The sequence below is a fragment of the Lepus europaeus genome, chromosome 5 (assembly GCF_033115175.1).
Source record: "Lepus europaeus isolate LE1 chromosome 5, mLepTim1.pri, whole genome shotgun sequence".
Lineage (NCBI taxonomy): Eukaryota > Metazoa > Chordata > Mammalia > Lagomorpha > Leporidae > Lepus > Lepus europaeus.
In genome coordinates this window covers 117,559,598-117,586,736 of record NC_084831.1, presented here as the reverse complement: position 1 = coordinate 117,586,736, position 27,139 = coordinate 117,559,598, and the positions used below count along the sequence as shown (strand labels likewise).

Below are 27,139 nucleotides of genomic sequence, written 5' to 3'. Positions count from 1 at the left end.
GGTGCAGAGAAATTTTAAAATCCATGCTTAGTTTTTTTTTAAATAATACGCATTTTCCATGAACATTTTGAAGCACTCTTCTATGCATAGATTTCAAGATTTTTTTGCACCAAAATAAACTTGTCTTTTTATTTATTTGAGAGAGAGGGATCTTCCATCCACTGGTTCACTCTTCACATGCCTGCAACAGCCAGGACAGTGAGACTGAAGCCAGGAACTTAATCAGTGTCTCCCATGTGGAAGACAAGCCATCGCTTGGCTGCTTCCCAGGTTGCACATTAGCAGGAAACTGGAAATGGAAGTGGAGCTGGGAATTGAGCCAGGCACTCCAGTATGGAACATGAGCTTCCCAAGCAGTATCTTAACTATTGTACCAAATGCCTGCCCTGTAGACTTACCTTTTAATTCAGTTTTCCACTAACATTTTGAAGTACTGTCATAATCATTTTGAAATGTAGCAGAAAGTAAAAATTAATGTGACATCTTAACATTCTTTAATTTTCTGAAATACAGTTCTCATTCTGAATATGCATATTTCAGGTGTTCACTAGCAGGTAACTTCCATATTGGAATACAGTGGAATTTAGGACTAATCCTGTAGGGTTAGAATGTATAATGCAACCAGTCATGCCACTGTAATGTGGTGCCAAGGTAGCCAGTTTGGTTCAGATGAGGACCCAAAATCCTTCATTCTCTGTAATTTGAGGCCAGAATAACTCATTTGCCACCTCCCACTGAAAATACCTGACTCATTTTGATACCTAACTATTGGTAGGGATTTTAGCATTCCATTATATGTTGCTATATATTGAGTTTTCCTTAAATAAAAGAAACAGATAATGCTTACCCTCATTGATTTTTTTTTTTTCCTCTTGGATCCCACTCTGTTATCCCTAATTTTTAATTTTGAGTAACTTACAACTAAAAAGAAGTTGTTGACCCAAACAGGTGGACACCTTTCCTTAGATATGTCAGTTTTGTTCTTAGATTCTTTTGTTAATTCCCTTTCAGATTCTTTTGTAGCTGTCATCTCAAACTCTGCATGGAAGTAATATGCTTTTTTTTTTTTTTTTTTTTTTTTTTTTTTTTTTTTTGACAGGCAGAGTGGATAGTGAGAGAGAGAGAGACAGAGAGAAAGGTCTTCCTTTTTGCCGTTGATTCACCCTCTGATGGCCGCTGCGGCCAGCACATCTCGCTGATCCGAAGCCAGGAGCCAGGTGCTTCTCCTGGTCTCCCATGCAGGTGCAGGGCCCAAGGACTTGGGACATCCTCCACTGCCTTCCCGGGCCATAGCAGAGAGCTGGCCTGGAAGAGGGGCAACCGGGATAGAATCCGGCACCCCAACAGGAACTAGAACCCGGTGTGCCAGCGCCGCAAAGCGGAGGATTAGCCTGTTAAGTCACGGCACTGGCCAGTAATATACTTCTTAATGCCAATATTTGAGACCTGTTACTTTCTTTTTAATTTGCAGGAAATTTTTTTCTATTTATCTTCCAAAGTGAAAATGACATTATAGACATCACGACATTTCACCCCTAAATCCTTTAATATGTATCTTTAAAAACTAAGGATATTTTTCTGTGTATAGCTATTAATACCTTTATCAAAACCTAACAATCATAAGCCCTCAATACAGTCTGATACCTAGTCTGTTTTCAAATGCCTGGAGTTATCCCCAGCTTACCAATAGATCATTATATTTCACTGTGGAAACAGTATGATCTGAATAGCATTGTGTGCTTCTTCACACTTGTTTAAGGGCATTGCGTGACTTTTTAGGAGTCTGTGTGACTTTGGAGTTTTTTCATGGGTTAGCTCAAAGCTGCTTCATAGTTTAATATTAGATACAGAGACATCAGCCTGCTTGATGGTTAGGTTTCCTGTGAACCTCTGGAAATCACATGGAAACATGGCAAGTTGTGTGCATTTGTCAGGGGAGAGGCTGCATAGCTTTCATTAGTCCCATAGGGTTCAACACGCATAGATGATTACAACTCTTGATTCACTTTTTAAAGATTTATTTATTTATTTGAAAGGTAGATTTATGGAGAGAGAGTGAAACAGCGGTCTTCCTTCCACTGGTTCACTCCCCAAATGGCTGCAGCAGCTGGGGCTGGGCCAGGCTGAAGACAGAAGCTCAGGAGTCTCCCACTTGGGTGGCAGAGGCCCAGGCATTTGGGCCATCTTCTGAGGCCTTCCCAGGTACATCAGTAGGAAGCTGGATTGGAAGTGCAGCAGCTGAGACTCAAAACAGCGCTCACATGAGATGCTGGTGCAGGCACCTGCTGTGCCATGGCACTGGCCCTAGCAACTCTTGAATCTTATTCCTGTTTTCTATGGTGGCTATCCTAAGCTACATTTTTTTTTTCCAAAATATTTAACACTGTTTCCCCGGCATCATTACCTCGGCATACACACACCTACCTCCTTAACATCCAGTTAAAGGTAACAGATGTAGATTACTCTTCTAATCTTTGAAAAATATCTTAATATTCATAGAAAGGAAAAAGAACAGTACACTGAGGAGGATGCAGGATTGAGGGAAGGTTCTGGAGAGGACTTAACCGTGTTCCGACGTCCTGAGGACGAGGCTGTGGGAGAGGCCCGAGAGTGAGAACTAACTGACAGTTTTAGAACGCATAGAGTGATAGTTGGATGACTCTCAGATAGACATAAAGGATCTAGTCTTCCATAAATTAGAGGACAGGAGACAGAAGCTGTAGTTAATCTTGTTTTCTCAAAGTAGCAGACTGTTAGGTGTCAAGGAGGTGAGGATGATGGTGTGAGGAGGGACAGTGTTAGGAGGGACAGTGTTAGAAGAGCCACTATGAGAACTCAGTTCATTCTCCATTTTGAATCTTTCTCCACACCAGCTCCTTCCCTTTCAGAATCGATGTGTCAGGGGTTGCTATCATATCTCACTAACTTTCTTAGAATGAGATACGACAGATGTTATTATCGATAGTGTATGACTGCTATGACAATCGAGCTTGCTACATAAGTCGTAGGAAAAGCTTTTGAGATTGAATGAGATTACCTGGGAAAAACAAATTGAATAAGAAAGGCTTAGACAGAAGGTTGGAAAGCACCAAGTGCTTAACTGTGTTCTAGAAAAGAAATAAATTAAAAGTGAATTGCGAGGTAGAGGGAGGAGCAAATACTGTCAGGCTACTTCTGAGAGCTTCCCAGACATGCCAGGAACTCCCACATGCCTTTGCTCTCTTCTCCTGGCTCCTCCGGCTGGCATACCCGTTTCTTTTGAAGGTTCAGCTTAGGTATGAAGGTATTTCAAAAAGTTTATGGAGGGTCAGGCATTTGGCCTCGTGGTGAGGATGCTCGTTATAACACCCACATCCCATATCCGAGAGCCTGGCTTTGACTCTGGCTCCTGAAACGAGCTTTCTGCTGGTGCTGACTGTGGGAGGCATGTCTGTCAAGGATGTCGTGGATCGTGTGAGCGGGGCTCCGTCACCCGTGTGGGAGACAGATGAAGTTCCTGACTTCGCTTGGCCCAGGCCTGGCTCTTGTGAGCATTGGAAGAGTAAGCCAGTGGATGAAAGGTCTCTCTCTCCCTCTTTCTCTCCCTGTCTGTCTGTCTCTGCCTTTCAAGTGGATGAAAAATAAAGTCTTTTTTTTTAAAGGTAAGTTTATGTTGGCACAAAGAATTTTGAAATCCATGCAGATGAGGGGGTCTTCAAAAAGTTCATTAAATGCATATTATGAAAAACCTGTGTGGATTTCAAAATTTTTTACACTGAAATAAACTTAACCTTTAATTACATTTTCCATACATTTTTGGAGTAGTCTCATATCTTACAGCTTTTCCTCATTGCACCAGGTAGAATTTCTTATTTCTTACCTTATTTCCCCCTAGGCATTGTTTCTAAATGTATTACAGAGCAATTTGAGAGTAAATAAAACCTGTGAACCTTCCTCCTAGGAAAGTACACACTGACTCTTTGGCAGATAATTTCAGAGGATACCTGGGTTCCCTGAGGTCTGTTCTTGGAAGGGCTTTTTTTTTTTTTTTTTTTTTTTTTTTTTTTTAAATTCAAGAGGCAGACAGTTTCCATCCACTGGTTATTCCCCAAATGCAATGTCCAGAACTATTCTGGGCCAGAACCAGCAGCCAGGAACCTAGTCCAGGTCTCTCATGTGGAACTCCTTGTGTCATCACCAGCTGCTTCCCTGAGTCTGTCTGCAAGAAACTGGAATTGGGAGTAATGCATCAAACCCAGGCACTCCAAACCACTAGACCAAATACCCACCCTAGAACCCCTGACTTTTGCATTTTTTTAATTTATTTTTTAAAGATATATTTGTTTATTTGAAAGGCAGAGTTAACAGAGAAAGAGGGAGAGGGGGAGGCAGAGAGAGATCTTCATCTGGTTCACTCCCCAGATGGCTGCAATGGTCAGAGCTGGGGTGGTCCAAAGCCAGGAGCCAAGAGCTTCCAGGTCTCCTGTGTGGGTGTAGGGGGACCCATAGACTTGGGCCATCATCTGCTGCTTTCCCAGGCCATTAGCAGGGAGTTAGATCAGAAGTGGAGCAGCTGGGACTCGAACCAGCGCCCGTATGGGATACCGGCCCCCTTTTTTTTTTTTTTAAGATTTATTTATTTGAAAGAGTGACAGAGAAAGATCCATCCCCTATTTCACTCCCCAAATGCTTCCAACAGCCAGGGATAGGGTAGGCCAGAGCCAACACCAGGAACTCCATCTGGGTCTCCACCCAGTGTCTCTCGCATATGTCATGCAAAAAAGTTGGATCCACAACCTAGAGGAGCCAGGACTCAAACTAGGCACTCCAGTCTGGGATGTGGGCATCCCAAGTGGCAGTTTAACCCCCTGTACCCCAATGTCTGCCCAAGTTTGTTTTACTTTAAATAAATTATTTCCATTTCACGTATCTTTGGGAGGTGTTGAACATTGTCCAGCAAATGCTTAAAGCTTTAAGGTTACGTTTCTATATTTGCAAAACTTGAAAATCAAATGAAAGGAAGAAAAATATGTGACAGTGTAAAGTTTTTGCCAAAAAGTTAGAATTTCATCCTGATAAGGTTGACAAATGGCCAATTTCAAATTATAATTATCTGGGAATTGTTAATACTTTAAAGAAAAAAAAAAAGAATCTGTAGTTCTTAGAGCAAAGCGAGAACTTCTGTTAATAGTTGTCTATCTTTTGAGGGCGAATTCTTAATTTGTACTCATTTAGTGGGTGTTTAGTAGGTAGAGGATAATCATTGTCCTGGTAGAGGAATGAAGTCTTGTAGTATTTTAAAACAATTCATATGGCAATGGTGTATTAAGAATAGCAGCTGATTCATTGGGGAGAGGAGAAAGGGAAGCCAGCTGACTAGAAGTCTTATGGATTTCTGCCAAGTTTTTGAATGAAAGAAGGGAGAAATAACAATTTCTAGGTACATTTTGAAATAAAAGTTACAGAATACAGAGGTTGGAGCCCTCAACAGTACCTGAGTTTTGAACTCAGGAAGAAATGGGGAAGTGAGAAGGGAAACAGAGGTGAGCAGGAGGATGCCAAGTTAGAGCTGATGGATGCGTATCTGGTTTTCAGTATCTTGTAGGTCACTCACAGTCTAGCCTGGAGCTTTGGTAAGAAGGCCTGAGCTTATAAAATTGTTACAAGCAACACAGAGGTTAAGATGGAAGCATTTTAAAGACTAGGAGGAACCTGAGGGTGACTGACTGTAGAGAAACGGGAGTGAGAGAAGATGAAGATTATGAGCCAGCAGGACTGTAGTCTTATTTCCAGAGGATTTATTGATTATTTTTCTTCTTACAGCCAAGTGCAAGATCTGTGAGTGGGCGTTTGAGAGTGAGCCACTGTTTCTCCAGCATATGAAGGATACTCATAAGCCTGGAGAGATGCCTTATGTCTGCCAGGTATTGCCTTCCCCCAGCGAGGCTCAGCCCTTTCACGCCAAGGCTGAAGACAAAGCATCTACTGGTTGAATATTGCTGACCCCCTACTGCATGCACACAGCTCAAGAACTCTGAGGAGTCAGATGAAGCAGCAAACGTTTTTCTGTGCAGGAAGAAGCACAAAGGACATAACCACAAGTATAATGCTTACCCTGCCCAGGAATGTGGCCTTGTCCTAAGGCAGTGTCCATCTCCTCAACTTGCCTTTCAGAGACAGAAACAGCTTTACTCCTCTTAGTTACAGAATGTGGATTATCCCCAGATTTTTCCCATCGCCCATTTTTATATTAAGTCACAGCTAAGTCTTTGACAGATGTAGCCCTGCCATACAAAGTCAGAAAAATAATTGGACTTCTGTGCATTTAGGAAACTTTTTTTTTTTCTTCAAATTTTAAAATTTTTGTTGCTGCCTCTTTGTTGAGGCCTTACTTGTTCACTTCACTCTTAGCCTTATTTTCCCTCTTATGTGACTCAGGTGTGTCAGTATCGCTCCTCACTCTACTCTGAGGTAGATGTCCATTTTCGGATGATCCATGAGGACACCCGGCATCTGCTCTGCCCTTATTGCCTGAAGGTCTTCAAAAATGGCAATGCATTCCAACAGCATTACATGAGGCACCAGGTACCAGGCACTCGGCAGTCCCACATGCTCATCTGTTGATTTATGGATGCTGGGCCCAGGGCGGAACTAGGCAGACAGTCTTGGTAGAGAAGATAATGGATGTGTTCATAAAAATGTATTAAATTACAGTTACGTACCATGCACTAGGCTGGAGGTGAAAATGAGCTGATGAGCTAGGACAGAAGACAGTGTGTCTGGGTCCCGAGCAGGAGTGTTGGGGCTCAGGAGGCTGAGTGAGGCTCAGCGGGTCAGGAGTCAGCCAGGGATGGATCATGGAGAATCTTGTAGCTCATGAAAAGGAGTCACCAGGAGGCCAGTAAAGGGTTTTAAGCTCTTGAATTGATGCATTCAGATTGTCATACTGACAGTACTAAGGCAAATGGATTCAAGGAATTAAGACCGGAGTTGGAAGACCAGCCAAAAACCTTTTCAGTAGTTTAGGTGAAAAGTGATTGTAGCTGTTAGCTTTTGAAATGAAGAAGAGTCCATGGGAAACATCATGAGAACATCCATGGTATTTATCATGTAGAGACGGGTTGGGAAAAGGTGGCAAAGGAGTGGTTGAGAATAGCATCTGAGGTTCTGTTCTGGGCACCCGGATGGAAGAGGGGACTGTTGGCTGAGGTGGAAGACGCTGGGGAAGTAAGCTTTGGGGGAAGGTGGTGAGGGTCAGTGTTCGGAGCTCGCAGCACCTGCTCCTCAAGTGTGACTGGTTGATAATGGGTGATGCCTGGGAGAGAATCATCTTCCAGAACAGATGCCTGAGAATCGGCCTGTAAATCCAGACGGCTTTACACTTCTTGTCAGGAGTAAGAGGAGCAGGCATCCTCAGGTCTGTCCAAAAGGGCAGCACCTTGGCCCTGGGAGGGCCCTGGGAAAGCTGGCGTCGGCGAGGCTGAGGAGAAAATGTTCTGGAGAGAAAGGTGTGGCAGGTGCTGAGCGGGGCAGACTGGCAGCAGGCCCTTAGTCAGCAGCCGTGGCGCGAGCCGCTTGTCACTGTGGAAAGTCAGTTCCGCAGGACTGGTACGCAAGAGGTAAGGAAACAGACAGTTGACCTGAAGAAGTTTGTTTATGAAGGGAGGACCGAGGCCGGTGGGTCCAGGGGAAGCAGCAAGGGAGAATTTTTTGTTGTGTTTTAAGATGGAATAGATATGACCTTGTTTTAAAATGCTACAAGAATGGGGCCGCTAGAGGAGAGTGAAGGTGTATAGGAGAGGATACAAAGTGGAGAACCAGACAGGTGCACGTGTGCTTAGTGGTCACACACATGTGCACATAGCCTTGCACACGCCACTTGTAAGCACTTCCATAATGCTCACCCTCTCCTCTGCACAGATGTGACTGTTTGGTCATCTCCCACAAACGTATTTCCAAATAGGGACCTGGCAGTTGTCACTTGTGACTTAGCCTGAGGCTGTAGATCCTTGCTAACCTGGGAAGGAACATCATAGACACGAGTCTTCTCTTTGAGGGACTTCAGTACCAGGCAGACAATCCTGAGAATGGTCTCAGAAGAAGATACATCTGTGTGTATTGAGCTGTTGGGGGAGGGGGGGCCGCATCTCATTTGCATTTTAAAAAAGAAAAACAGGTAGGTGGTGGTTGGATATGAATGTGTTCATTATGATTATATGTGCAGACAGAATACTCAAACTTACAACAGGTTGTTTCTGTGGAAAGGGTCTGTGAGAGTTGCAGGCAAACTGACAACACGAAGTAGTTGTACAAGTATACAAAATAAAAAGTTATTTTTCTTTTTTTACCATGTGCATTTATTGTTTTTTTGTAAAACAAGATTAATGTCCAGGAACAGGTGGTACTGTCTCCATGAAAAGTGAAAGCAGGAATGGCAGTAAAGCCTGGGCCACCGTCCAGATTTTTAAACCAAGGCAAAAAGAGAGGGTTTGCGGACTAGTCAGCCTGGTCTCCAGTTCTTGGGTGAACTGTGCGGTGGTTCTCTGGATCTGTCACATTGGGTATTCATTATCAGTAGAAAGCTGGGAAGATGATAGGTTGGCATTGACCTGCCTTTTAGAAGAAAATGCAGTGGGAGCCTTTAAGGGATTCTGTCTTTTTTCCCCCTTTAGAAGAGAAATGTTTATCACTGCAACAAATGCCGGCTGCAGTTTCTCTTTGCCAAGGACAAAATTGAACACAAGCTTCAGCACCATAAAACCTTCCGTAAACCCAAGCAGCTGGAAGGTTTGAAGCCAGGCACCAAGGTACAGCTTGCCAGGGTTTCTTAGACAGACCGGGAGTCTCGGTGTGGTGCGGCTGGTTGTGGGTGGGATCTGATTGTTCCTTCCTTTGACACTCAGGTGACCATCCGGGCTTCCCGTGGGCAGCCACGAACCGTGCCTGTGTCCTCCAGCGATACGCCTCCCAGCACGCTGCAGGAGGCGACCCCACTGACCTCCTCCGCGGACCCTCTGCCTGTCTTCCTTTATCCCCCTGTCCAGCGCACCATCCAGAAGAGAGCTGTTAGGAAAATGTCAGCGCCTTCTTCTCAGTGCTGGGCGGGTGGGGCCTGTGGGCGTTCCTAGTGCTGGGAGCCGTGCGGTCATGTAGCCTGTCAGCAAGGTCTGCTTAATAAGCGACAACTTGGGGATCCCTGAGGGAATAATGAGAATTTTCTTTTTTCTTTTTTTTTTTTTTTTTTTCTTTTTGCAGGAGCGTCATGGGCCGGCAGACTTGTCTAGAGTGCAGTTTTGAGATCCCAGATTTCCCCAATCATTTCCCTACTTACGTACACTGCTCTCTGTGTCGCTACAGCACCTGCTGCTCCCGAGCGTACGCTAACCACATGATCAAGTAAGTTGGGATTAAGCCGGCATTTCTGTTCGGGAGTTCATTCCCTCTCCTCCTAGCCTGTTTTCCTCCTTCAACTTTTGTAGCTGTTTGTCCATCTCTCCTGGCATAGTGAGAGGTCAGGTCCCTCTGTGTGCGCCAGGGACCAGCAGCGTTAGCTGGGAGCTTGTTGGGAACGCAGTCTGAACCTGACCGTAGGCCTGTCGAGTCTGAGAGTGTGCGTTTGACTAGATCCTTGGGGAATTCGTGTGCAGAGTGAAGCCGCAGAAGCATGGTACCAAGGAAAGCTGGCCTGGGGAGAGAGGGGCTGAGGAGGTGTTGTCTCTTGTGTAAGGCGTTGCCTCTGGCTGGTGATGTCAAGTCAGCCAGCGAACCCCATAACTCAGACCACTTCTTTATCTTCCTCAGCAATCATGTTCCACGGAAGAGCCCTAAATATTTGGCTTTGTTTAAAAATTCCGTGAGGTAAGTAAAAACTTACCGGTATGCTTAATTTTTCAAGTTTTTACATTAAATCCCTTTGTTATTTTGGTGCATGGCTACATGACTTAATTAGGAGGAACTTTCGTTCTGGACACGCCGTTGTGTCTGTCTCACTGTGCTCTTGCCTCTTCCTCAGTGGAAGCAAGCTGGCCTGCACTGCTTGTACCTTTGTTACCTCCGTGGGAGATGCCATGGCCAAGCATTTGGTGTTCAACCCCTCTCACAGATCCAGCAGCATCCTGCCGCGGGGTGAGTCCGGGGCTGAGGTCAGTCAGGCGAGGGGAACAAGAGACAGGGGCCTCCGCAGCTGGGCGTCGGGCCCCGCTCCCGGCCCTGTGGACGCGGTGCGCTGATGAGAAGCGGTCTCTAACCTCAGGTGTTTGACACAAGCCTGGGAAGGGTGGTCACTGGAGAGCATGTTGTGTGCGTTGGTGGCCCAGAACACTCGTCTGTGGAGGGCTCCTCTCCTCACTGAGCTAACGTTTCCCTGTCTCCTTCTCCGTAGGACTCACTTGGCTATCTCACTCAAGGTAACAAGCTCTCACTTCATGATTTCCCATTTGCCAGTGTGTTTACATTATTCCCGCCACTACCTGGACTCCTTTTTCACGGAACTTTCTCGTCTGCTTGCTCCCCGCTCCTGCCCCTTTAGGCATGGCCAGACTCGTGACCGAGTGCATGACCGGAACTTGAAGAACATGTACCCTCCTGCTTCCTTCCCCCCTCACAAAGCCGCCACTGTGAAATCTCCGGGGGCCGCCCCAGCTGAGCCTGAAGAGCTCCCGCCTCCCGTGACCCAGGCGCTCCCCTCGCCAGCCTCCACTGCAACCCCGCCCCAGACCCCTGCCCACCCACAGCCTTTAGTCCTCCCACCCTTGGCCACAGAGGGGGCCGAATGTCTGAATGTCGATGACCAGGAAGAAGGGAGCCCGAGCACCCAGGACCCTGAGCCCGCATCAGGTGGCAGTGGCAGTGGGGTGAGCAAGAAGGAGCAGCTGTCTGTGAAGAAGCTTCGGGTAGTACTGTTTGCCCTGTGCTGCAACACGGAACAGGCAGCCGAACACTTCCGAAACCCCCAGCGACGTATCCGGCGCTGGCTTCGGCGCTTCCAGGCCTCCCAGGCGGAGAACCTAGAGGGCAAGTACCTGAGCTTTGAGGCCGAGGAGAAGCTGGCTGAGTGGGTGCTGACCCAGCGAGAGCAGCAGCTACCCGTGAATGAGGAGACCTTGTTCCAAAAGGCCACCAAGATAGGACGTTCTCTGGAGGGGGGCTTTAAGATCTCCTACGAGTGGGCTGTGCGCTTCATGCTGCGACACCACCTGACTCCACACGCCCGGCGGGCCGTGGCCCACACCCTCCCTAAGGACGTGGCCGAGAACGCCGGGCTCTTCATAGAGTTCGTACAGCGGCAGATCCACAACCAAGACCTGCCCTTGTCTATGATCGTGGCCGTCGATGAGGTCTCCCTGTTCCTGGACACGGAGGTGCTGAGCAGCGACGACAGGAAGGAGAACGCCCTGCAGACGGTGGGCACGGGGGAGCCCTGGTGCGACGTCGTGCTGGCCATTCTGGCCGACGGCACCGTGCTCCCCACCCTGGTGTTCTACCGAGGACAGATGGACCAGCCTGCTAACGTGCCAGACTCCATACTGCTGGAGGCGAAGGAGAGTGGCTACAGTGACGACGAGATCATGGAGCTGTGGTCCACCCGTGTGTGGCAGAAGCACACGGCCTGCCAGCGCAGCAAAGGCATGCTCGTGATGGACTGCCATCGCACTCACCTGTCGGAGGAGGTCCTGGCCATGCTTAGTGCCTCCAGCACTCTGCCTGCGGTGGTGCCAGCAGGCTGTAGCTCCAAAATCCAGCCACTAGACGTGTGCATCAAGCGAACTGTCAAGAACTTCCTGCACAAAAAGTGGAAGGAACAGGCTAGGGAAATGGCAGATACTGCGTGTGATTCTGATGTGCTGCTCCAGCTGGTGCTGGTCTGGCTGGGTGAGGTGCTGAGCGTCATAGGGGACTGCCCCGAGCTGGTGCAGCGGTCCTTCCTGGTGGCCAGCGTGCTGCCAGGCCCCGACGGCAACGTCAGCTCCCCCACGAGAAACGCAGACATGCAGGAGGAGCTCATCGCCTCCCTGGAGGAGCAGCTGAAGCTGAGCGGAGAGCAGTCCGAGGAGCCGTCCTCTTCCACGCCCCGGCCCAGGGCGTCTCCTCAAGAGACAGTCGAGCCCGAGAGCCTGCACCAGCTGTTTGAGGGCGAAAGTGAGACGGAGTCTTTTTATGGCTTTGAAGAAGCTGACCTCGATCTGATGGAGATTTGAGTGCTGGGTCACGAGGGCATGTGGAGTAGGGGTGGGAAAGTTAGGGAGGGTGGCGGGACTCGGGAAAGGGGACATACCAGGTGGGGTATTCGGTCTATATTTTTTAATTTTATGCCACCACTCCCCAACATTGACTTACAACTTCCCTGTGAATTTGTGGATTCTTAGGAAAACCAATAGTGATCACGTCTGAGCCGAGGAGCTGGCCCATTGGTCATTCAATTCTGCTAAAAACAGGTTTTTGTGACTTTTTTTTAAATTTAAATCACTGTGTTTGGTATTTTTCTGACAAAATCAAGAAAAAGAAAAAAAATTCTTTGTGGGCGAATGTTAAATTGTTTTGTTTCCCCTCTTACCTCAGTTGTATCATAGTACTTCTAGAGTGTTTGTTTGTTTTACTGTGTGGCCAACGTCTTTGGGCATGATGCTATCTAACCATTGTCAATGTGAGAACATTTCTGATGATGAGAAAGACAAAAATATGTAGCTCAAAAACTGGTTTATTATATATATGGATAAACTTTTTTCATTGTGGTCTTAACACTTTTATATAAAAATGAAAATGGAAAAAAAAATCCCACTGAACTCTCGCTCTTCCTTCTCCTTTTCTTGCCTTCCCTCTCCAGAGATGTTGGTTTCTACATCAACCCTAGATATAAAATTGTGGCTTTAAAAAAATGCATGAAACCACCTCTGAGCATCCAGAACGATGAATAATTTGTCTTTCCCTCACCACGCTCCTTCCGACAAAAGCAGTATTCTTTGCACTCGCCCCTTCCCCCATTCTCACCCCCTCCGTCCCTCTGGACAAAGGACCATACGTGTATCATTAGTGAGCAGGAGGTGCTGAGGTGATCAGAGCGCGTGCTAGGGTGCGAGCCATGCCCAGTTTGAGCCTTCATCCTGCAAGCCCCGGGCAGTACCAGCCTTGGTGAGCTTCAGCCTGGGACGTGGACAGGTCCTACAGCCAGGAGCTAATTGCATAAAAAGCGAAGTGTCGAACTCTACACAGGAAAGAGAGCCCACTTGTGGACATTCTGCTTACCCTGTGGCCTTCCCCTATTTTTCTCTTACCATTTAAAGAACCTGACCTGAGAAACAGCACGGAGTGTGCACGGAGAAAAAGACATGAATATTTTTCACTGCCAGCTTCAAGGGAAGAAAATTTTTTCTACAATTTGCATGAGGGATTTTTTTTTAAAGAATTGTATGTATTCGTGGATACAAACCAAAATGTACTGCACCAGAGAAAAGGAGCGAGCAGCACGCCCCCGTCCCGCAGCTACACCGCTCACCTGTCCGTCCTGAGGCGGCAGCAGCATCTCCCTCCTGGGAGCCGAGGAGGCAGCCTGCAGGAGCTTCTAAATGCCTCATCTTTAAATGTACATAAGTGGAACATTTAATAAAATGAGGGGAAATGGATTTATAAGCTTTGTTTTTCTAGGTAGCCCTGTCCAAGGTAGGCTTTCGCAGACTGGGCGATGTCGAGAGGGGACGGGCACGGTGGCGCAGGCTGACACTCTCCCTGCTCCTGCCGGTGTTTTTGTTTTTGACCCCAGCACACTATAATATAGTGAACTGGAGCATCCCCGCAGCACAGCCAGCGTTTGTGAACCCACAGCATCTGAAGACGACCAAGGATCCATCTGGGCTTCTCATCCCCAGCTTTTTGCCTGATGCCATTGTCAGACTGTGGACTTCCAAGTCAACCCTTTGCCTCGGAGAAAGTTCAAGAACTATGGTCACGTCTATCTACAGCAACTTAATCCTCCTCTGGTAGTCTCTGCAGCAGCCACAGCCTTAGCAGAGCTGGGTTCCTGGCCTCTGCACACTGATTGGCTTTGTTGATGGGCAGTTTTTTTTTAAAAAATAACCAACAGTGGATCAGCTGGGTTTTGGCCAGGAAGTTGTCTTTGTGGACTCTGCCTGCATGGCTTAGTAGTAGAAGGAAGGTTTTTTTTGTTGTTTTTTATAATTCAGTTTAATCAATAAACACATATTTATTGACTACTGTCCTGTGTTCAGACTGGATTTGTGGAGATTTCATGTGCTTAAACTTAGAGGTTTGCCATCACAGAGCTGACTTGCTTTCATTCGGTTCTCGCCTGACTCAACGGCTGTAATGGTTTTTGAGTTTGCTCTACTTTCTCAAGAAGGCTTGGACTAGATACACATCAGAATCACTTAGGGTTCATGTTTAAGACAGGTTTAAAATCATTTCAGGGATGCAACATGGCTAATGGCCAACTGGACTCATAGCTAACTCTGACTTTTTAATGAATACACAACACTAATAAGTTTTCTTTAAAGTGCTAGAAATTGAGGTTTTGCACATATGCACGTACACGAAATGTTTACTTAGTATTCCCTGTCTGAAAGGTGAGGCTGGGTGGGTCAGGTGCAGGTTGAAGTAATTTCACACAGCGCAGCTCAATACTAGACACTACATTCGTATCTGGGACAGCAAACGCTAACCAGAAAATCTGTAGCAGTTTAGGGTTTAGTATAGCAGGAGAAAATGTTTAAGAAAAACTTCTAAACACAAAAGCCAGCTACATTACCCTGCAGAGATCGTCTTCCACATGCAGCTGCCTCTCTGGTAGGCTCAGGTGAAGACGGCAGTGTGTCTTCTGTGTCGACACACATGGCATTCTGTGGCTGCTAACCAGAGCCGCAGAGCTGCGCGATGAGGGAGGTGGCATGTGGCAGCACTCCCGACAGCTCAGCTCTCGCCAGTGACCCACTCAGAACAAAACCACTCAGCAAGCACTTAAAAGTATTTGTTTATTTTACAAAAGAAAAGTCTACCTTTGAACCAGGCCAAGTTCAAAGTTAAATGTGTCTTAACTTCAGTTCTGGATACTGCATCTGTATTTCATTCAAAGCCACTATAAGGAAGAAAGCATAATAAAATCATGAAGTATAGAGAGAAAAGCTCCACCCTCCAACCAAAACCCCGCCACCCAGGGAGTTTTTCTGGTTAAGCCCCTCAGAAGGGCTCAGCTTAGTACAAGCCAAGGGGCCTTGCAACTTTTCTACCATCTAATTTTCACACACCTGATCATGTGGGCAATGTCCCAGTTGGTCTCTGCAGACAGTGGTCCCTCGATTTCAACACCTTTTTCAGTTACCGTGGCAATTTGATACTGAAAAACAAGCACAGCTTACAATGAAAATGGGGGCCAGTGTTGCAGCATAGTGGCTTAAATAGCTTAGGCCACCACTTATATCAGAGTACTGGTTCAAATCCCAACTGCTTCACTTCCTGCTAGCATGCCTGGGAATATGGCAGAAGGTAGCCCAATTGTTTGGGCCCCTGCTACCCATGTGGGAGACCCACGTGGAGTTGCAGGCTCCTGGCTTCAGTCTGGCACAGCCCCAGCCGTCATGGCCATTTGGGGACTGAACCAGCAGATGGAAGAGAGAGAGAGAGAGAGAGAGTTTCCCCCTTGCCCCCTCCCTCCATCTGCCCTTCAAATACATCTTTTAAAAATAAACAATAAAATGAAAATGCCCATCCCTGAAGCCTGGTCAAAGGTCAACTAGAGGGTCTCTTCCCCCAGCTCCCCCAGTCCCAAAATAGCAGTCACAGAAGTGAGGCAATGCGTTCCTCAAAGCGGAGCCCCTGAGGATGCCAGCCACCCAGCGCCCGCCGCTTAGACGGCCGGCACGTCTGTCCGCAGCCGTCCTCACCCTGTTGTAAGAACGGGCGTCTCGGTAGTACAGCACGCGCATGCAGCGCTCCACCAGCTCGCGGGCCTCGGCCTGGCTCAGCACCGGCTGCTTCTCCAGGACTTCGCGCAGCAGAGGCTGGATTGGGGGAAACGCACCGGGGTTGATATCGGGCACTGAGCACCAGGCTGCTTGTCTCAAACCCAGAGTGCAGACAAGTGGATGACTGAGTGCCAACCATTCTACACCCTCGCCAGCAGGAAGGGCTGAGGAGCCGCAAGATGGCCTCGCAGGGAAGTCCTAGGGCGTCCTCTCTCTGCACTTAATCTGCTGACCGCTAGACGAGCCGCCTTGGTCCCTGGAGTGCAGGTGGCAACACTTCTGCCTCCGGACACAGACAGAAGCAGCTGCTGCTCATATCGATTCCAGGGGAAGAGAAGGCAGACAGCCTCTCCCCTCCTCCCTCCTCCCTCCTCCCCTCCCCCTCCCCACTTCTTTCCGTCTTTCCCATTTCCAGATCCACTACTTACCTGAGCCAAGTATGCACCATAGCCAGTGGCCAGCGAAGGGGCTTCATAGGCCACACCAAGCATGTCCACATAACCGAGGAAGCTAACAGGACACAACGATTTCAGTGAGCATTTAATCAAAGCTCTCAGCTACAGGACAGGGCCACGGGGTCTGGGTGAAAGGTGGGATTCACTCGGGGAGGAGACGGAAGGGACGCGAGACAAGCTCTACTAGGTCGGGTGGGCAAGGAAGTGGTACGTGTACGCAACCTCTCTCCATCAGCGTAGCCGCCGATGACCATGGTGTTCCACAGAGGGTTCATCTTGGAGCGGCGGCTGTACATGGCCCTGGTCAGCCACGAGTGAATGGCTCTGGGGCTATAGCTGTGTCCATCTCCCAACAGCTCCTCATCAATGCTTCAAAGAAAGGGGGGAAGAATGGAAGTCGTAACCGCCACCCCTCTCCGCCCATCCACCCAATGGCAAAAGCTGCGCCCGCCCCTTCCACTCCCAACACCCCTCCCCGGGCCCGGCTCCGGCCCGCCCCCGCCCCCACTCGGGAGCGACTCCCCACTCTCAACTTACACCATTTGGCCGAGCACTTGCTTCAAGTACTGGAAGTCGGCGTAGTCTCCGGAGGCACCCAGCATGGTGCTGTTGTTGACGCGCATGATTCGAGAGATGTTGCGGAAACGCGCCAAGGAGCCGTAGGAGCCCAGCATGTCTGCGGCTATCACCACCCCGCCCTCGAACTTGACGCCGAGGACCGAGGTCCCGGTCACCATGGGGTTCCTGCGGAGTGCAGCGTCTGGCGACCGCGGCGCAGAGGAGGAGCCCGCGCCCCAGGTCCTTCCAATTACTCTGCCTCCTCCGGGACTCTACCGCGCGGTCCCCGCCTCGCCTCCCCGGGCCCCGTCGCACCCGGCCAGCGGCACCGGGCCCCCGGTCCCTCCCCTACACAGGCTAAGGCGCCGAGGACTTACTGGGTCCGCGCGATCGGACTCCCGCAGAGCGCGGACGCCGGATCCACGGAGGAAGCGGGAGTGGACGGGATGCGGTAAAACTGTCCAGGCGCTGGGCCCCCGGCCCAAAGCCCGGCCCGCGACTCCAAAAACGCTTCCATCTTAGTCACGGTAGCAGAAGCAGCGAGGGCGCCTGCGCCGACGGAAGCGGAAGTGCTCCTTCGGTGCTACACTTTTCTGCTTCCGGCAAGCTACTTCTAGCGGCCATCTTGAGGAGGTCATGTCGTAGGCGTGGGTGGCGACCGAGGCGGAAACTGGGCTTGCCCTGCACCGCCCTTCGTCGCTTCGCTGGGGAGTCTGGAGAGAAAAGGAGTGCTTTGGCGCGCGATTCAGCGGGAGGGAGCGCGGAGCCAGGCTGTGGGGCTTCGTCAGGACCCTTGACGCTGAAGCAGTGAGCAATTCTCACGCACCTTTTGACTTATTAGCAAAAAAGCCACGCGAAAGTAGCACGGAACCCAGGATCTCTTTTTAAAAAATGTTTGTGTATACGAAAGACAGAGTGACGCTTTCACTTTCCAGATGCCTGCAACAGCCAGAGCTGATGAAGGCAGGCGCCTGGCACTCCACCCGGGTCCCCCACGCCGGGGGCAGGGGCTCAGGCACGTGAGCCAACACCGCTACCTTCCGGGGTGTGCATTTCCAGGCACCTGGGTCCAGGGGGAATAGCCCGGACAAGAACCGGCACCCTCATAGGATGCAGACATCCCAAGCCACGGCTTGCCCGCCGCACCCCAGAACCCAGGGTCTGTGCCCTCCAAGTAGCCCCACGGGACAGGTATTATTCCACTCATTTCATAGATAAGGAACTGAGGCTTTTGGCCTAGGGATTTACTGGGTCATGCAGCCAGTAACTGTACAACTGAACCTTAGGATAAAGAAAGGGATCCGCAAAGTTGTGTGTACCCTGTGCAGTTAAGATGCCTCAAGCAGGGGTCAGCGCTCTGGTTCGAGTCCCGGCTGCTTCACTTCTGATCCAGCCTCCTGCTAATGCAGATCCTTGGAGACAGGGGTAATGGCCCAAGTGATTGATTTCTGCCCCCACATGAAGGACCTGGACGTTTGGGCAGTGGATGGAGGCGCATGCTTACTTCCATTCTCTCTCTCTCTCTCTCTCACTCTCCGTCCTCTCTCCCTCCACTAAACAAGATAAACAAAGCTGGGCACTAAAGTGATAACCAATATTTTGGTCTTTTAAAAATACTCCATTTTATCCCCTAATTGGTGACTGCTGTTTCCCCAAACTTCATATTCCACTTGACTCTGGCAACTCAAGTTCGCCTGGACACATGTCAGGTGCTCAGTTTGTGCTGACAAGTGGGGTTACTGGGATTCCTCAGAACCCCTGGGATACCTGGCTCCTCTGATTTGCCAGAGCCGCGGTCGTATGAACTTGTTGTTACTCAGCCAGCAGTGACCTAGCTATGTCCTTGTTCAGCAGCCCGCAGTGGTTGGGGAATCTGTTGTCTCACTCCTTTTAGGTCCTTACATTAAGACCTGTCCCTTCTTCCATTGTAAGAGCAGGCCTGGCATAATATAGAAGATCTTTAAAGTGTGCCAGTCTTCTGTGGTTGGCTGTTTACTACTTTCAGTTTAACCAGCATTGAACTCCCCCGAAGTCCAAGCATTTCAGTCAGTTATGCCTGGACTGGTTTTCTGACATGTCAGGATGTCCTTAGTTAGAGAATTCCCTGTGATTCTCCGAAAGAACCAAAAACTAAACTAGAATTAATGGCCCCTGTCACCACCCACTCACGTTTTCACTACTCCACTTGGAGGGAGTGGAATTGGAACCTTCAACTCCTAAACAGGCTAAGGGTCGTTTCTGGACCTGTTCAGTGTCCGGCCCCCAGGCTGCAACAGGAACATGAGAGGGGAAGGATGTCCAGCTTGTTCATGGCTGCAGTCCCCTGTCGGTCCCCGCCCCGCTGAGGATGCTCGTGTTCTGACATCTTAGTTCAGTTCTCTGACACCTGTCTCAGCTTTCGCCACACTCGTCTGAAGACTGCCTGCCTTACTGGACTAAATGCCCCATAGAGGCAGGAGCCGCGTCTACCCTTCAGCCGTGTCCTGTGCTGCGGTCTGTTTATTTTGTTGTTGTTGCCATACTTTTCATCATAGCCAACAAAGCATTGCCAAGTGCAATATCATGAACCTCCCCCTATGTTTTCTTCAGAGTTTTAAAGTTTTCAAAATATTTAGTTATCTGTTTGAAGGGCAAAATGACACAAAGAGAGAGTGCCTCCATCTGCTGGTTCACTCCCCAGATGGCTACAACAGCCAGGACTGGACCAGAAGCCAGTAGCTAGGAACTCCATCCAGGTCTCCCATATGGGTAGCAGGGACCCAAGTAGTTGGTCATCTTCTGCTGCCTTCCCAGGAACATTAACAAGAAGCTGAATTGTAAACAAAGGAACCAGAACTCAAACCAGCACTCTGATATGGGATGTTGGCATCACAAATGGTTGGCTTAACCCACTGCACCAAGATACTGCTCCCTAAATTTTTTTCCTGATTCACTTTTTCTTTTCTTTTCTTTTCTTTTTTTTTTTTTTTTTTTTTTTTACATAGTGGACAGTGAGAGAGAGAGAAAGGTCTTCCTTTTTCCGTTGGTTCACCCTCCAATGGCCGCTGCGGCCGACGCACTGCGCTGATCCGAAGCCAGGAGCCAGGTGCTTCTCCTGGTCTCCCATGCAGGTGCAGGGCCCAAAGACTTGGGCCATCCTCCACTGCACTCCCGCGCCATAGCAGAGAGCTGGCATGGAAGAGGGGCAACCGGGATAGAATCCGGCGCCCCAACCGGGACTAGAACCCGGTGTGCCGGCGCCGCAGGCAGAGGATTAGCCTGTTAAGCCACGGCGCCGGCCTCTAGTTTCTTTTTATTATTATTATTATTATTATTATTAAAAGATTTATTTATTTATTTGAAGGCAGAGTTACAGAAAGGCAGAGGCAGAGAGACAGACAGAGATGTCTTCCATTCGTTGGTTCACTCTCCAGACAGTCGCAACAGCCAGAGCTGTACCAATCTGAAGCCAGGAGCCAGGAGCTTCTTCTGAGTCTCCCATGTGGGTGTAGGGGCCTAAAGACTTGAGCCATCTTCTACTGCTTTCCCAGGCCATAAGAGAGGTGGATCGGAAGTGGAACAGCCAGGACTCAAACTGGTGCCCATATGGGATGCCGGCACTGCAGGCGGCAGCTTTACCCGCTGTGCCACAGCGCTGCCCCTCTATTATTATTATTTCTTTTTTTTTTAAAGATTTGTTTATTTTATTTGAAAGTCAGAGTTACACAGAGAGAGGAGAGGCAGAGAGAGAGAGAGGTCTTCCATCCGCTGGTTCATTCCCCAGATGGCTGCAACAGCCAGAGCTGCACCGATCCAAAGCCAGGAGCGAGGAGCTTCTTCCAGGTCTCCCAGGCAAGTGCAGGGGCCCAAGGACTTGGGCCATCTTCTACTGCTTTCCCAAGCCATAGCAGAGAGCTGAATTGGAAGAGGAGCAGCCGGGACTTGAACCATTGCCCACATGGGATGCCAGCGCTTTAGGCCAGGGCGTTAACCCGCTACACCACAGTGCCAGCCCCTATTATTATTTATTTATTAAATTATTATTTATTTATTAAATAGATGTATTTATTTGAGAGGCAGAGTTACAGAGAGAAGAACAGAGAGAAAGGCTTTCTATTCACTGGCTCATTCCCAAAATGGCCACAATGGCCAAAGCTGAGCCAATCGGAAGCCAGGAGCCAGGGGCTTCTTCCAGATCTCCCACGTGTGTGGAGAGAGGTCTAAGCACTTGGGCCATACTCCAGTGCTTTCCCAGGCCATAAGCAGAGAGCTAGATTGGAAGAGGAGCATCCGGGGCTTGAACCAGTTCCCATATGGTGTGCAGTGCCGCAGGCAGAAGCTTAGCCTACTCTTCCACAGTGCTGCTGACTCTGACCCCAACCCCATTTGCTTGTTTCATCATGAGTGCTGGAGTTTCTGAGTTTGGTCACTCTTTTGAATCTTATAATCTCTCTTTTTTTTTTTCTTTTCCTTTTAAAGATTTATTTATTTGGTTGAAAGGCAGAGTTACAGAGAAGCAGGGTAGCAAGAGAGACGTCTTGCACGCACTGGTTCACTCCCCAGTTGGCCACAACAGTCGGAGCTGGGCCAATCCAAAGCCAGGAGCCAGGAGCTTCTTCCAGGTCTCCCAGGCAAGTGCAGGGGCCCAAGGACTTGGGCCATCTTCCACTGCTTTCCCAGGCCATAGCAGAGAGCTGGATCGGAAGTGGAGCAGCCAGGACTCGAACCAGCTGCCAGAAAGGAGCTCCCAGGCAGCAGCTTCACCCCTTGCACCACACCATGGGCCTCTCTTCTTTTCAACTTGAATGTTTCCTTACCTCCCTTTCTCTGAGGGCATTATCTTTGTACTTACTGTGTTGTGTCCCTTCTACTTTAGCCTTCACACCTGAAAAGCTTTTTCCTTTGGTTCCTAATCATTTCCTGAGCTACTCACTTCCTAGCTGCGCCTTTCTAATCCTGATTCCGTGCTCTTTATTTCCTGAGTCATGCTCTCAACATCTCCAGCTGACTTTGGAATAGTGGACTGCAATTTTCTCCCATGGGCACGCGTGCCTGTCTGACCACCGCTGTCAGTCCGGGTGCTATTCTGCTCCTTATTCTTTTTGTTGGTTTGTTTGTTCGTTTGTTTGTTTGTTTCCTTACCGGAGCTTTGAGTGGGAGCTGCCCTTGATCTGCTGTGCCACTTTTGGGAAGGCAGCATGCGCCCAGATAGCGCGCCCTCTGCTGTCGTGTTTGTGTAATGGTTCAAACACTGGCTGCACGCGCTCCTGCATTTCCTTGCCTGTGGGCTCCTCCACTTTGACTTCCTCTTCTTTTGTCTTTGTTGCTCCGGTTCTGATTCTTTTCCTTCTGCTTCCAGCAGTTTCTCCTCACTGTGGGGCTCGGTGCTAAAAAGGAGCCGTGCTGGGCAATTCAGGGTTAGTGGGACCTTGAGTGTCCCAGTCTCTTGGTCAGCCAGGCGCTGGGCAGAGCCCGGCTGTGCTGCCCTCGGTTGAGCCTGTGGCGCTTGCCAGCGAATGCCCGTGGGCGCTCCTGGGCTCAGGTCTGTCAGATGCCCTCTTGTTCCTTTCTGCTCGCTCTCATTCAAATGCGGAAACCACACAGATCTTCTGGCTGTTGCTGTGTTTCGGGTGTCATGGGTGTTTTGTGTATAGTGTGTTGGTTTTTCTGTCTAGTTGTTCCTTTTTTATGATAAAATCTGATGACTTCTGAGGCTGGCGCTATGGTGCAGCGGGTTAAAGCCCTCGCCTGCAGCACCAGCATCCCATATGAGCGCAGGTTCAAGTCCCGGCTGCTTCACTTCCCATCTTGCTCCCTGCGAATGCACCTGGGAAAGCAGTGGAAGATGGCCCAAGTGCTTGGGCCCCTGAGCCCACGTGGGAGACCCATAGGAAGCTCCTGGCTCCTGGCTCCGGATCAGCTCAACTCCTGCCAGTGGGGTCATTTGGGGAGTGAACCGGTGAGTGGAAGACCTCTGTCTGTCTCTACCTCTCTCTCTGTAACTCTGTTTTTCAAATAAATAAAGTAAATATTTTTTAAAAATTGATGAGATTCAAACACTGTGCCACCAGCACTGTCCCAGAATCCTGTGATTCATTTTTTTTAACAAAGAGCTCTTTCACTTTATTTATTTATTTATTTATTTATTGACAGGCAGAGTTAGACAGTGAGAGAGAGACAGAGAGACAGAGAGAGACAGAGAGAAAGGTCTTCCTTCCACTGGTTCACCCCCCGAAATGGCCTCTACGGCCGTCGCACTGCACCGATCCGAAGCCAGGAGCCAGGTGCTTCTTCCTGGTCTCCCATGCCCGTGCAGGGCCCAAGCACTTGGGCCATCCTCCACTGCCTTCCCGGGCCACAGCAGAGAGCTAGACTGAAGAGGAGCAACCGGGCAGAACCAGCGCCCCAACCGGGACTAGAACCCGGGGTGCCGGTGCGGCAGGCAGAGGATTAGCCTAGTGAGCCGCGGCGCTGGCCCTGTGACTCATTTTTTACAATGCACAAATAAAACAACTCACCCTTCAGTGAATTTTATGGTGTGTAAATTATAACAAAGTTGACTTTAAAGGTGAAAAATGAAACCTGACCCTTCACCCCACTATCCAGAGATCACTCTTTTCCACCTTTTGACAGTTCCTTCTAAGCTGTCCACAGTGGTTGGTTTTTCCCCTTACTAATAGCATTTACTTCTTTATTTTACCCAAAAGGTAGACCTGCGATATGTTCTTGGCTCCTGGCTTTGACCCTGGCCCAGGCAGTGTGGGCATTTGAGTTAACCAGCAGATAGGAGTGTGTATCTGTTTATCTATCTATCTATCTATCTATCTCTCAAAATAAAGAAATGAATAAATAAGGGTGCACGTTGTGGTATGGCAGGTTAAACTGCTGCTTAGCACACCCATCCCATAGCAGAGTGTCAGTTTGAGTCTTGACTACTCCTTTTCCAGTCTGGCTTCCTGTTAACGGACCCTGGGAGGTAGCACGGTGCCCAGCTATCCCATGTTCATGGATTCTCCCATGTGGAAGATTGGATAGAGTTCTGAACTCCGGGATTCAGCATGGCCCAGCCCACACTATTGTGAGCGCAGGGGAGTGAACCAACAGATGGAAGACTGAACCCTCTCTTTCTTTCAAGTAGATTAAAATAAATAAATAAAACATTTATAAATAAATTAACAAATTGTAAGTTAGTAATTGCTTTCCCTCTCCAATTCCATTGGTCCCAGGAGCTTCATCCAAGTCGCCCTCTTGGGAGACAGGAGCACAAGCACTTGGGTCATTTCCTGCTGCTTTTCCCTGCCCGATATGGCAGCTCTACCCGCTACACCACAACACTGGCTCCAGCAGTGGCATTTTTGATGTAATGATATGACTTCATATAAATTCTTTGTAACAGCTACATCTTATTCCATCGAATGAATATAACTTTTTCAATAATTTTCATCTTTTTAAAAAAAGATTTTATTTATTTATTTGACAGGCAGAGTTACAGACAGTGAGAGAGAGACAGAGAGAAAGGTCTTCCTGCCATTGGTTCACTCCCCAAGTGGCCGCTACTGCCGGAGCTGCGCAGATCCGAAGCCAGGAGCCAGGTGCTTCCTCCTGATCTCCCATGCGGGTGCAGAGCCCAAGCACTTGGGCCATCCTCCACTGCACTCCTGGGCCACAGCAGAGAGCTGGACTGGAAGAGGAGCAGCTGGGACTAAAACCGGCACCCATATGGGATGCCGGCGCTGCAGGCAGAGGATTAACTTAGTGCGCCACGGCACCGACCCCAATTTTTTCAGTAGTTTTCATCTTGGAAGTCATTTCACCTATCCAGTGCACTTAAACGAGGGGGAAAAAAAAAAGAGTATCCAAACTGGAAAGAAGGAAGTCGAATTTTCTGTTTGCAAATGACCTGACCCCACACACACACGGACTCCAGCAAAAACTCTTAGAACTGCTAACTTGACTAAAGTGACACGATACAAAATCAACATACAAAAATCAGTGGCATTTTTAGACACCAGTAGCAAACTGGAAAATAAATCAGAAAAGCAATTTCATTTACACTATCTTCAAACAAGCACCTAGAAATAAATTTAACCAAGGAGGTGAAAGATCTCTATAATGAAAACTATAAAAACACTGAAGAAATTGAAGAGGACACACACACACACATCTCATGTCCATGAATTGAAATAATTAATATTGTTAAAATATCCACACTAGGGGTTGGCTCTGCTTTGCACATGATTTCATGGTATCTGAATTAGATCCTTATTAAGGGCCGGTGCTGTGGCTCACTTGGCTAATCCTCCACCTGCGGTGCCAGCACCCTGGGTTCTAGTCCCAGTTGGGGCGCTGGATTCTGTCCCGGTTGCTCCTCTTCCAGTCCAGCTCTCTGCTGTGGCCTGGGAAGGCAGTGGAGGATGGACCAAGTACTTGGGCCCCTGCACCCACATGGGAGACCAGGAGGAAGCACCTGGCTCCTGGCTTCAGATCGGCACAGCTCCGGCCGTTGCAGCCACTTGGGGAGTAAACCAATGGAAGGAAGACCTTTTTCTCTGTCTCTCTCACTGTCTAACTCTGCCTGTCAAAAAAAAAAAAATCCTTATTAAGTTTTCCTATCATAGCTGGGATTTTCCTTTAATAACATTATCACATAATGAAATTATGCCAGCCTTGTGGCATAGTGGATTAAGCCATTGCCTGAGAGTCCCATGTGGGTGCCAGTTGATTCCCAGCTGCTCCACTTCTAATCCAGCTCCCTGCTAATGCGCCTGGGAAAGCAGTGAAAGATGGCCCAAGTACCCGGGCCCCTGCATTCATGTGGGAGACCTGGAAGAAGCTCCTGACTTTGGCCTGGGCCAGTCTTGGCTGTTACAGCCATCTGGGGAATGAACCAATGGATGGAAGATCTCTCTCTCTCTGCCTCTCTACCAGTCACGGAGAGGAGGGTGGTTGCCGGAATGAGTGGGTTTTTTCCTCAGCTTAGCATAGAAATAAAAAGCTGGGATGGGGGCCGGCACTGTGGCTCAGCGGGTTAACTCCCTGGCCTGAAGTGCCGGCATCCCATATGGGCGCCGGTTCTAGTCCTGGCTGCTCCACTTCCTATCCTGCTCTCTGCTGTGGCCTGGGAAAGCAGTAGAAGATGGCCCAAGTCCTTGGGCCCCTGTACCCGCGTGGGAGACCGGGAAGAAGTCCTGGCTCCTGGCTTCAGATCAGAACAGCTCCGGCTGTTGCGGCCATCTGGGGAGTGAACCAGCAGATGGAAGACCTCTAGGTCTCTACATCTCTCTGTAACTCTGTCTTTCAAATAAATACAAATAAATCTTAAAGAAAGAAAGAAAGAAAGAAAGAAAGAAAGAAAGTAAGTCTGGGAAACAATTTGCAAAGAGGCAGAAACTTTTATTAGAGAAGAAATTTTCTCTAATTGGCAAGCGACAGAGCAAGCGTCTGGTCCGAGAAGAGAGCAGGTGGAGTGCCCAAGCCGGACACTGGCTTTGAGGAAGTGTCCTGAGCTTTATTGTTTTTTTTTTCCATTGGGTCATTCTGTGGGGGTGCCCACTGGACCAGGGTTTCACATACTGTATGTGGATTGGCCTGGGGCTCATGGAGGTAACGGAGGTCTCCTGGAGAGACAGCCCAATTCCTTAGGGGCTCAGCCCCCTCCTCTGCTAGCTCTGGGTGGAAGACTGTAACTATTTTGAAGGTGTGATTTTAAAAGCCAGGGTCACACAAGATAGCCAGGATCTCCTTAGAGCCAGTCTGACTCTCCCCAGGGGCTCAGTGCCTTCCCCTGCCTCCTCTGGGGGAAAGAGTGCACCCACCCTGGAGGTGTGATTTAAAGCCCCAGGGTCACACATGCAGCACAAGCAGCTATCAGTAGGGGAGCTGCCGGTTGGTCTGGAGACAACCTTTCCAGCCACAGCTGGCAGCCTGCCTGTGAAGGAGGTTCTAGCTACACCTGAGGGGCCCACAACCCCAGCCCCACTGCACAGCCTCAGAAAGAAAACTATCTTGCCTTTACAGAGCTAAAGGAATAAGACAAAAAAAGAGAGTGAGAAGTGATATAAATATTTGAAAAGAAGAAATACCATCAGGCCGCCTTGAGATATGATCATATTTCTGGAAATCCTTCGGGTCTACACTGTAAGACTTTGCAAGAGAATTTAGTAAAGGGAGTACTATTAGCAGGGAACTGTTGCAGCA

At 48.9% G+C, this 27,139-nt stretch overlaps 2 protein-coding genes across 8 annotated transcripts in view; one reads left to right on the top strand and one right to left on the bottom strand.

Moving 5' to 3' along the window:
- POGZ (pogo transposable element derived with ZNF domain) overlaps positions 1–14,148 on the top strand; it is a 57,781-nt gene extending 43,633 nt beyond the window's left edge. For all 7 annotated transcript variants that reach the window (XM_062192256.1, XM_062192255.1, XM_062192254.1 and 4 more), the window contains 9 exons: positions 5,803–5,903; positions 6,418–6,564; positions 8,652–8,786; positions 8,883–9,055; positions 9,235–9,375; positions 9,781–9,837; positions 9,992–10,104; positions 10,361–10,385; positions 10,508–14,148. In XM_062192256.1, the coding sequence (XP_062048240.1) occupies positions 5,803–5,903; positions 6,418–6,564; positions 8,652–8,786; positions 8,883–9,055; positions 9,235–9,375; positions 9,781–9,837; positions 9,992–10,104; positions 10,361–10,385; positions 10,508–12,176 (2,561 nt within the window). In that variant the 3' untranslated portion in view covers positions 12,177–14,148. The remainder of the gene's footprint in view (positions 1–5,802; positions 5,904–6,417; positions 6,565–8,651; positions 8,787–8,882; positions 9,056–9,234; positions 9,376–9,780; positions 9,838–9,991; positions 10,105–10,360; positions 10,386–10,507) is intronic.
- Positions 14,149–14,943: 795 nt separating this feature from the next.
- On the bottom strand, positions 14,944–17,511 carry PSMB4 (proteasome 20S subunit beta 4). Its single transcript, XM_062193542.1, has 7 exons — positions 17,341–17,511; positions 16,943–17,149; positions 16,628–16,774; positions 16,379–16,460; positions 15,870–15,986; positions 15,234–15,322; positions 14,944–15,064 (listed from the first exon to the last, which is right to left on the bottom strand). Exons 1-7 carry the CDS (start codon positions 17,478–17,480, stop codon positions 15,052–15,054), a joined length of 795 nt encoding a protein of 264 aa, XP_062049526.1. The 5' UTR covers positions 17,481–17,511; the 3' UTR covers positions 14,944–15,051.
- Between the last annotated feature and the right edge of the window lie 9,628 nt (positions 17,512–27,139).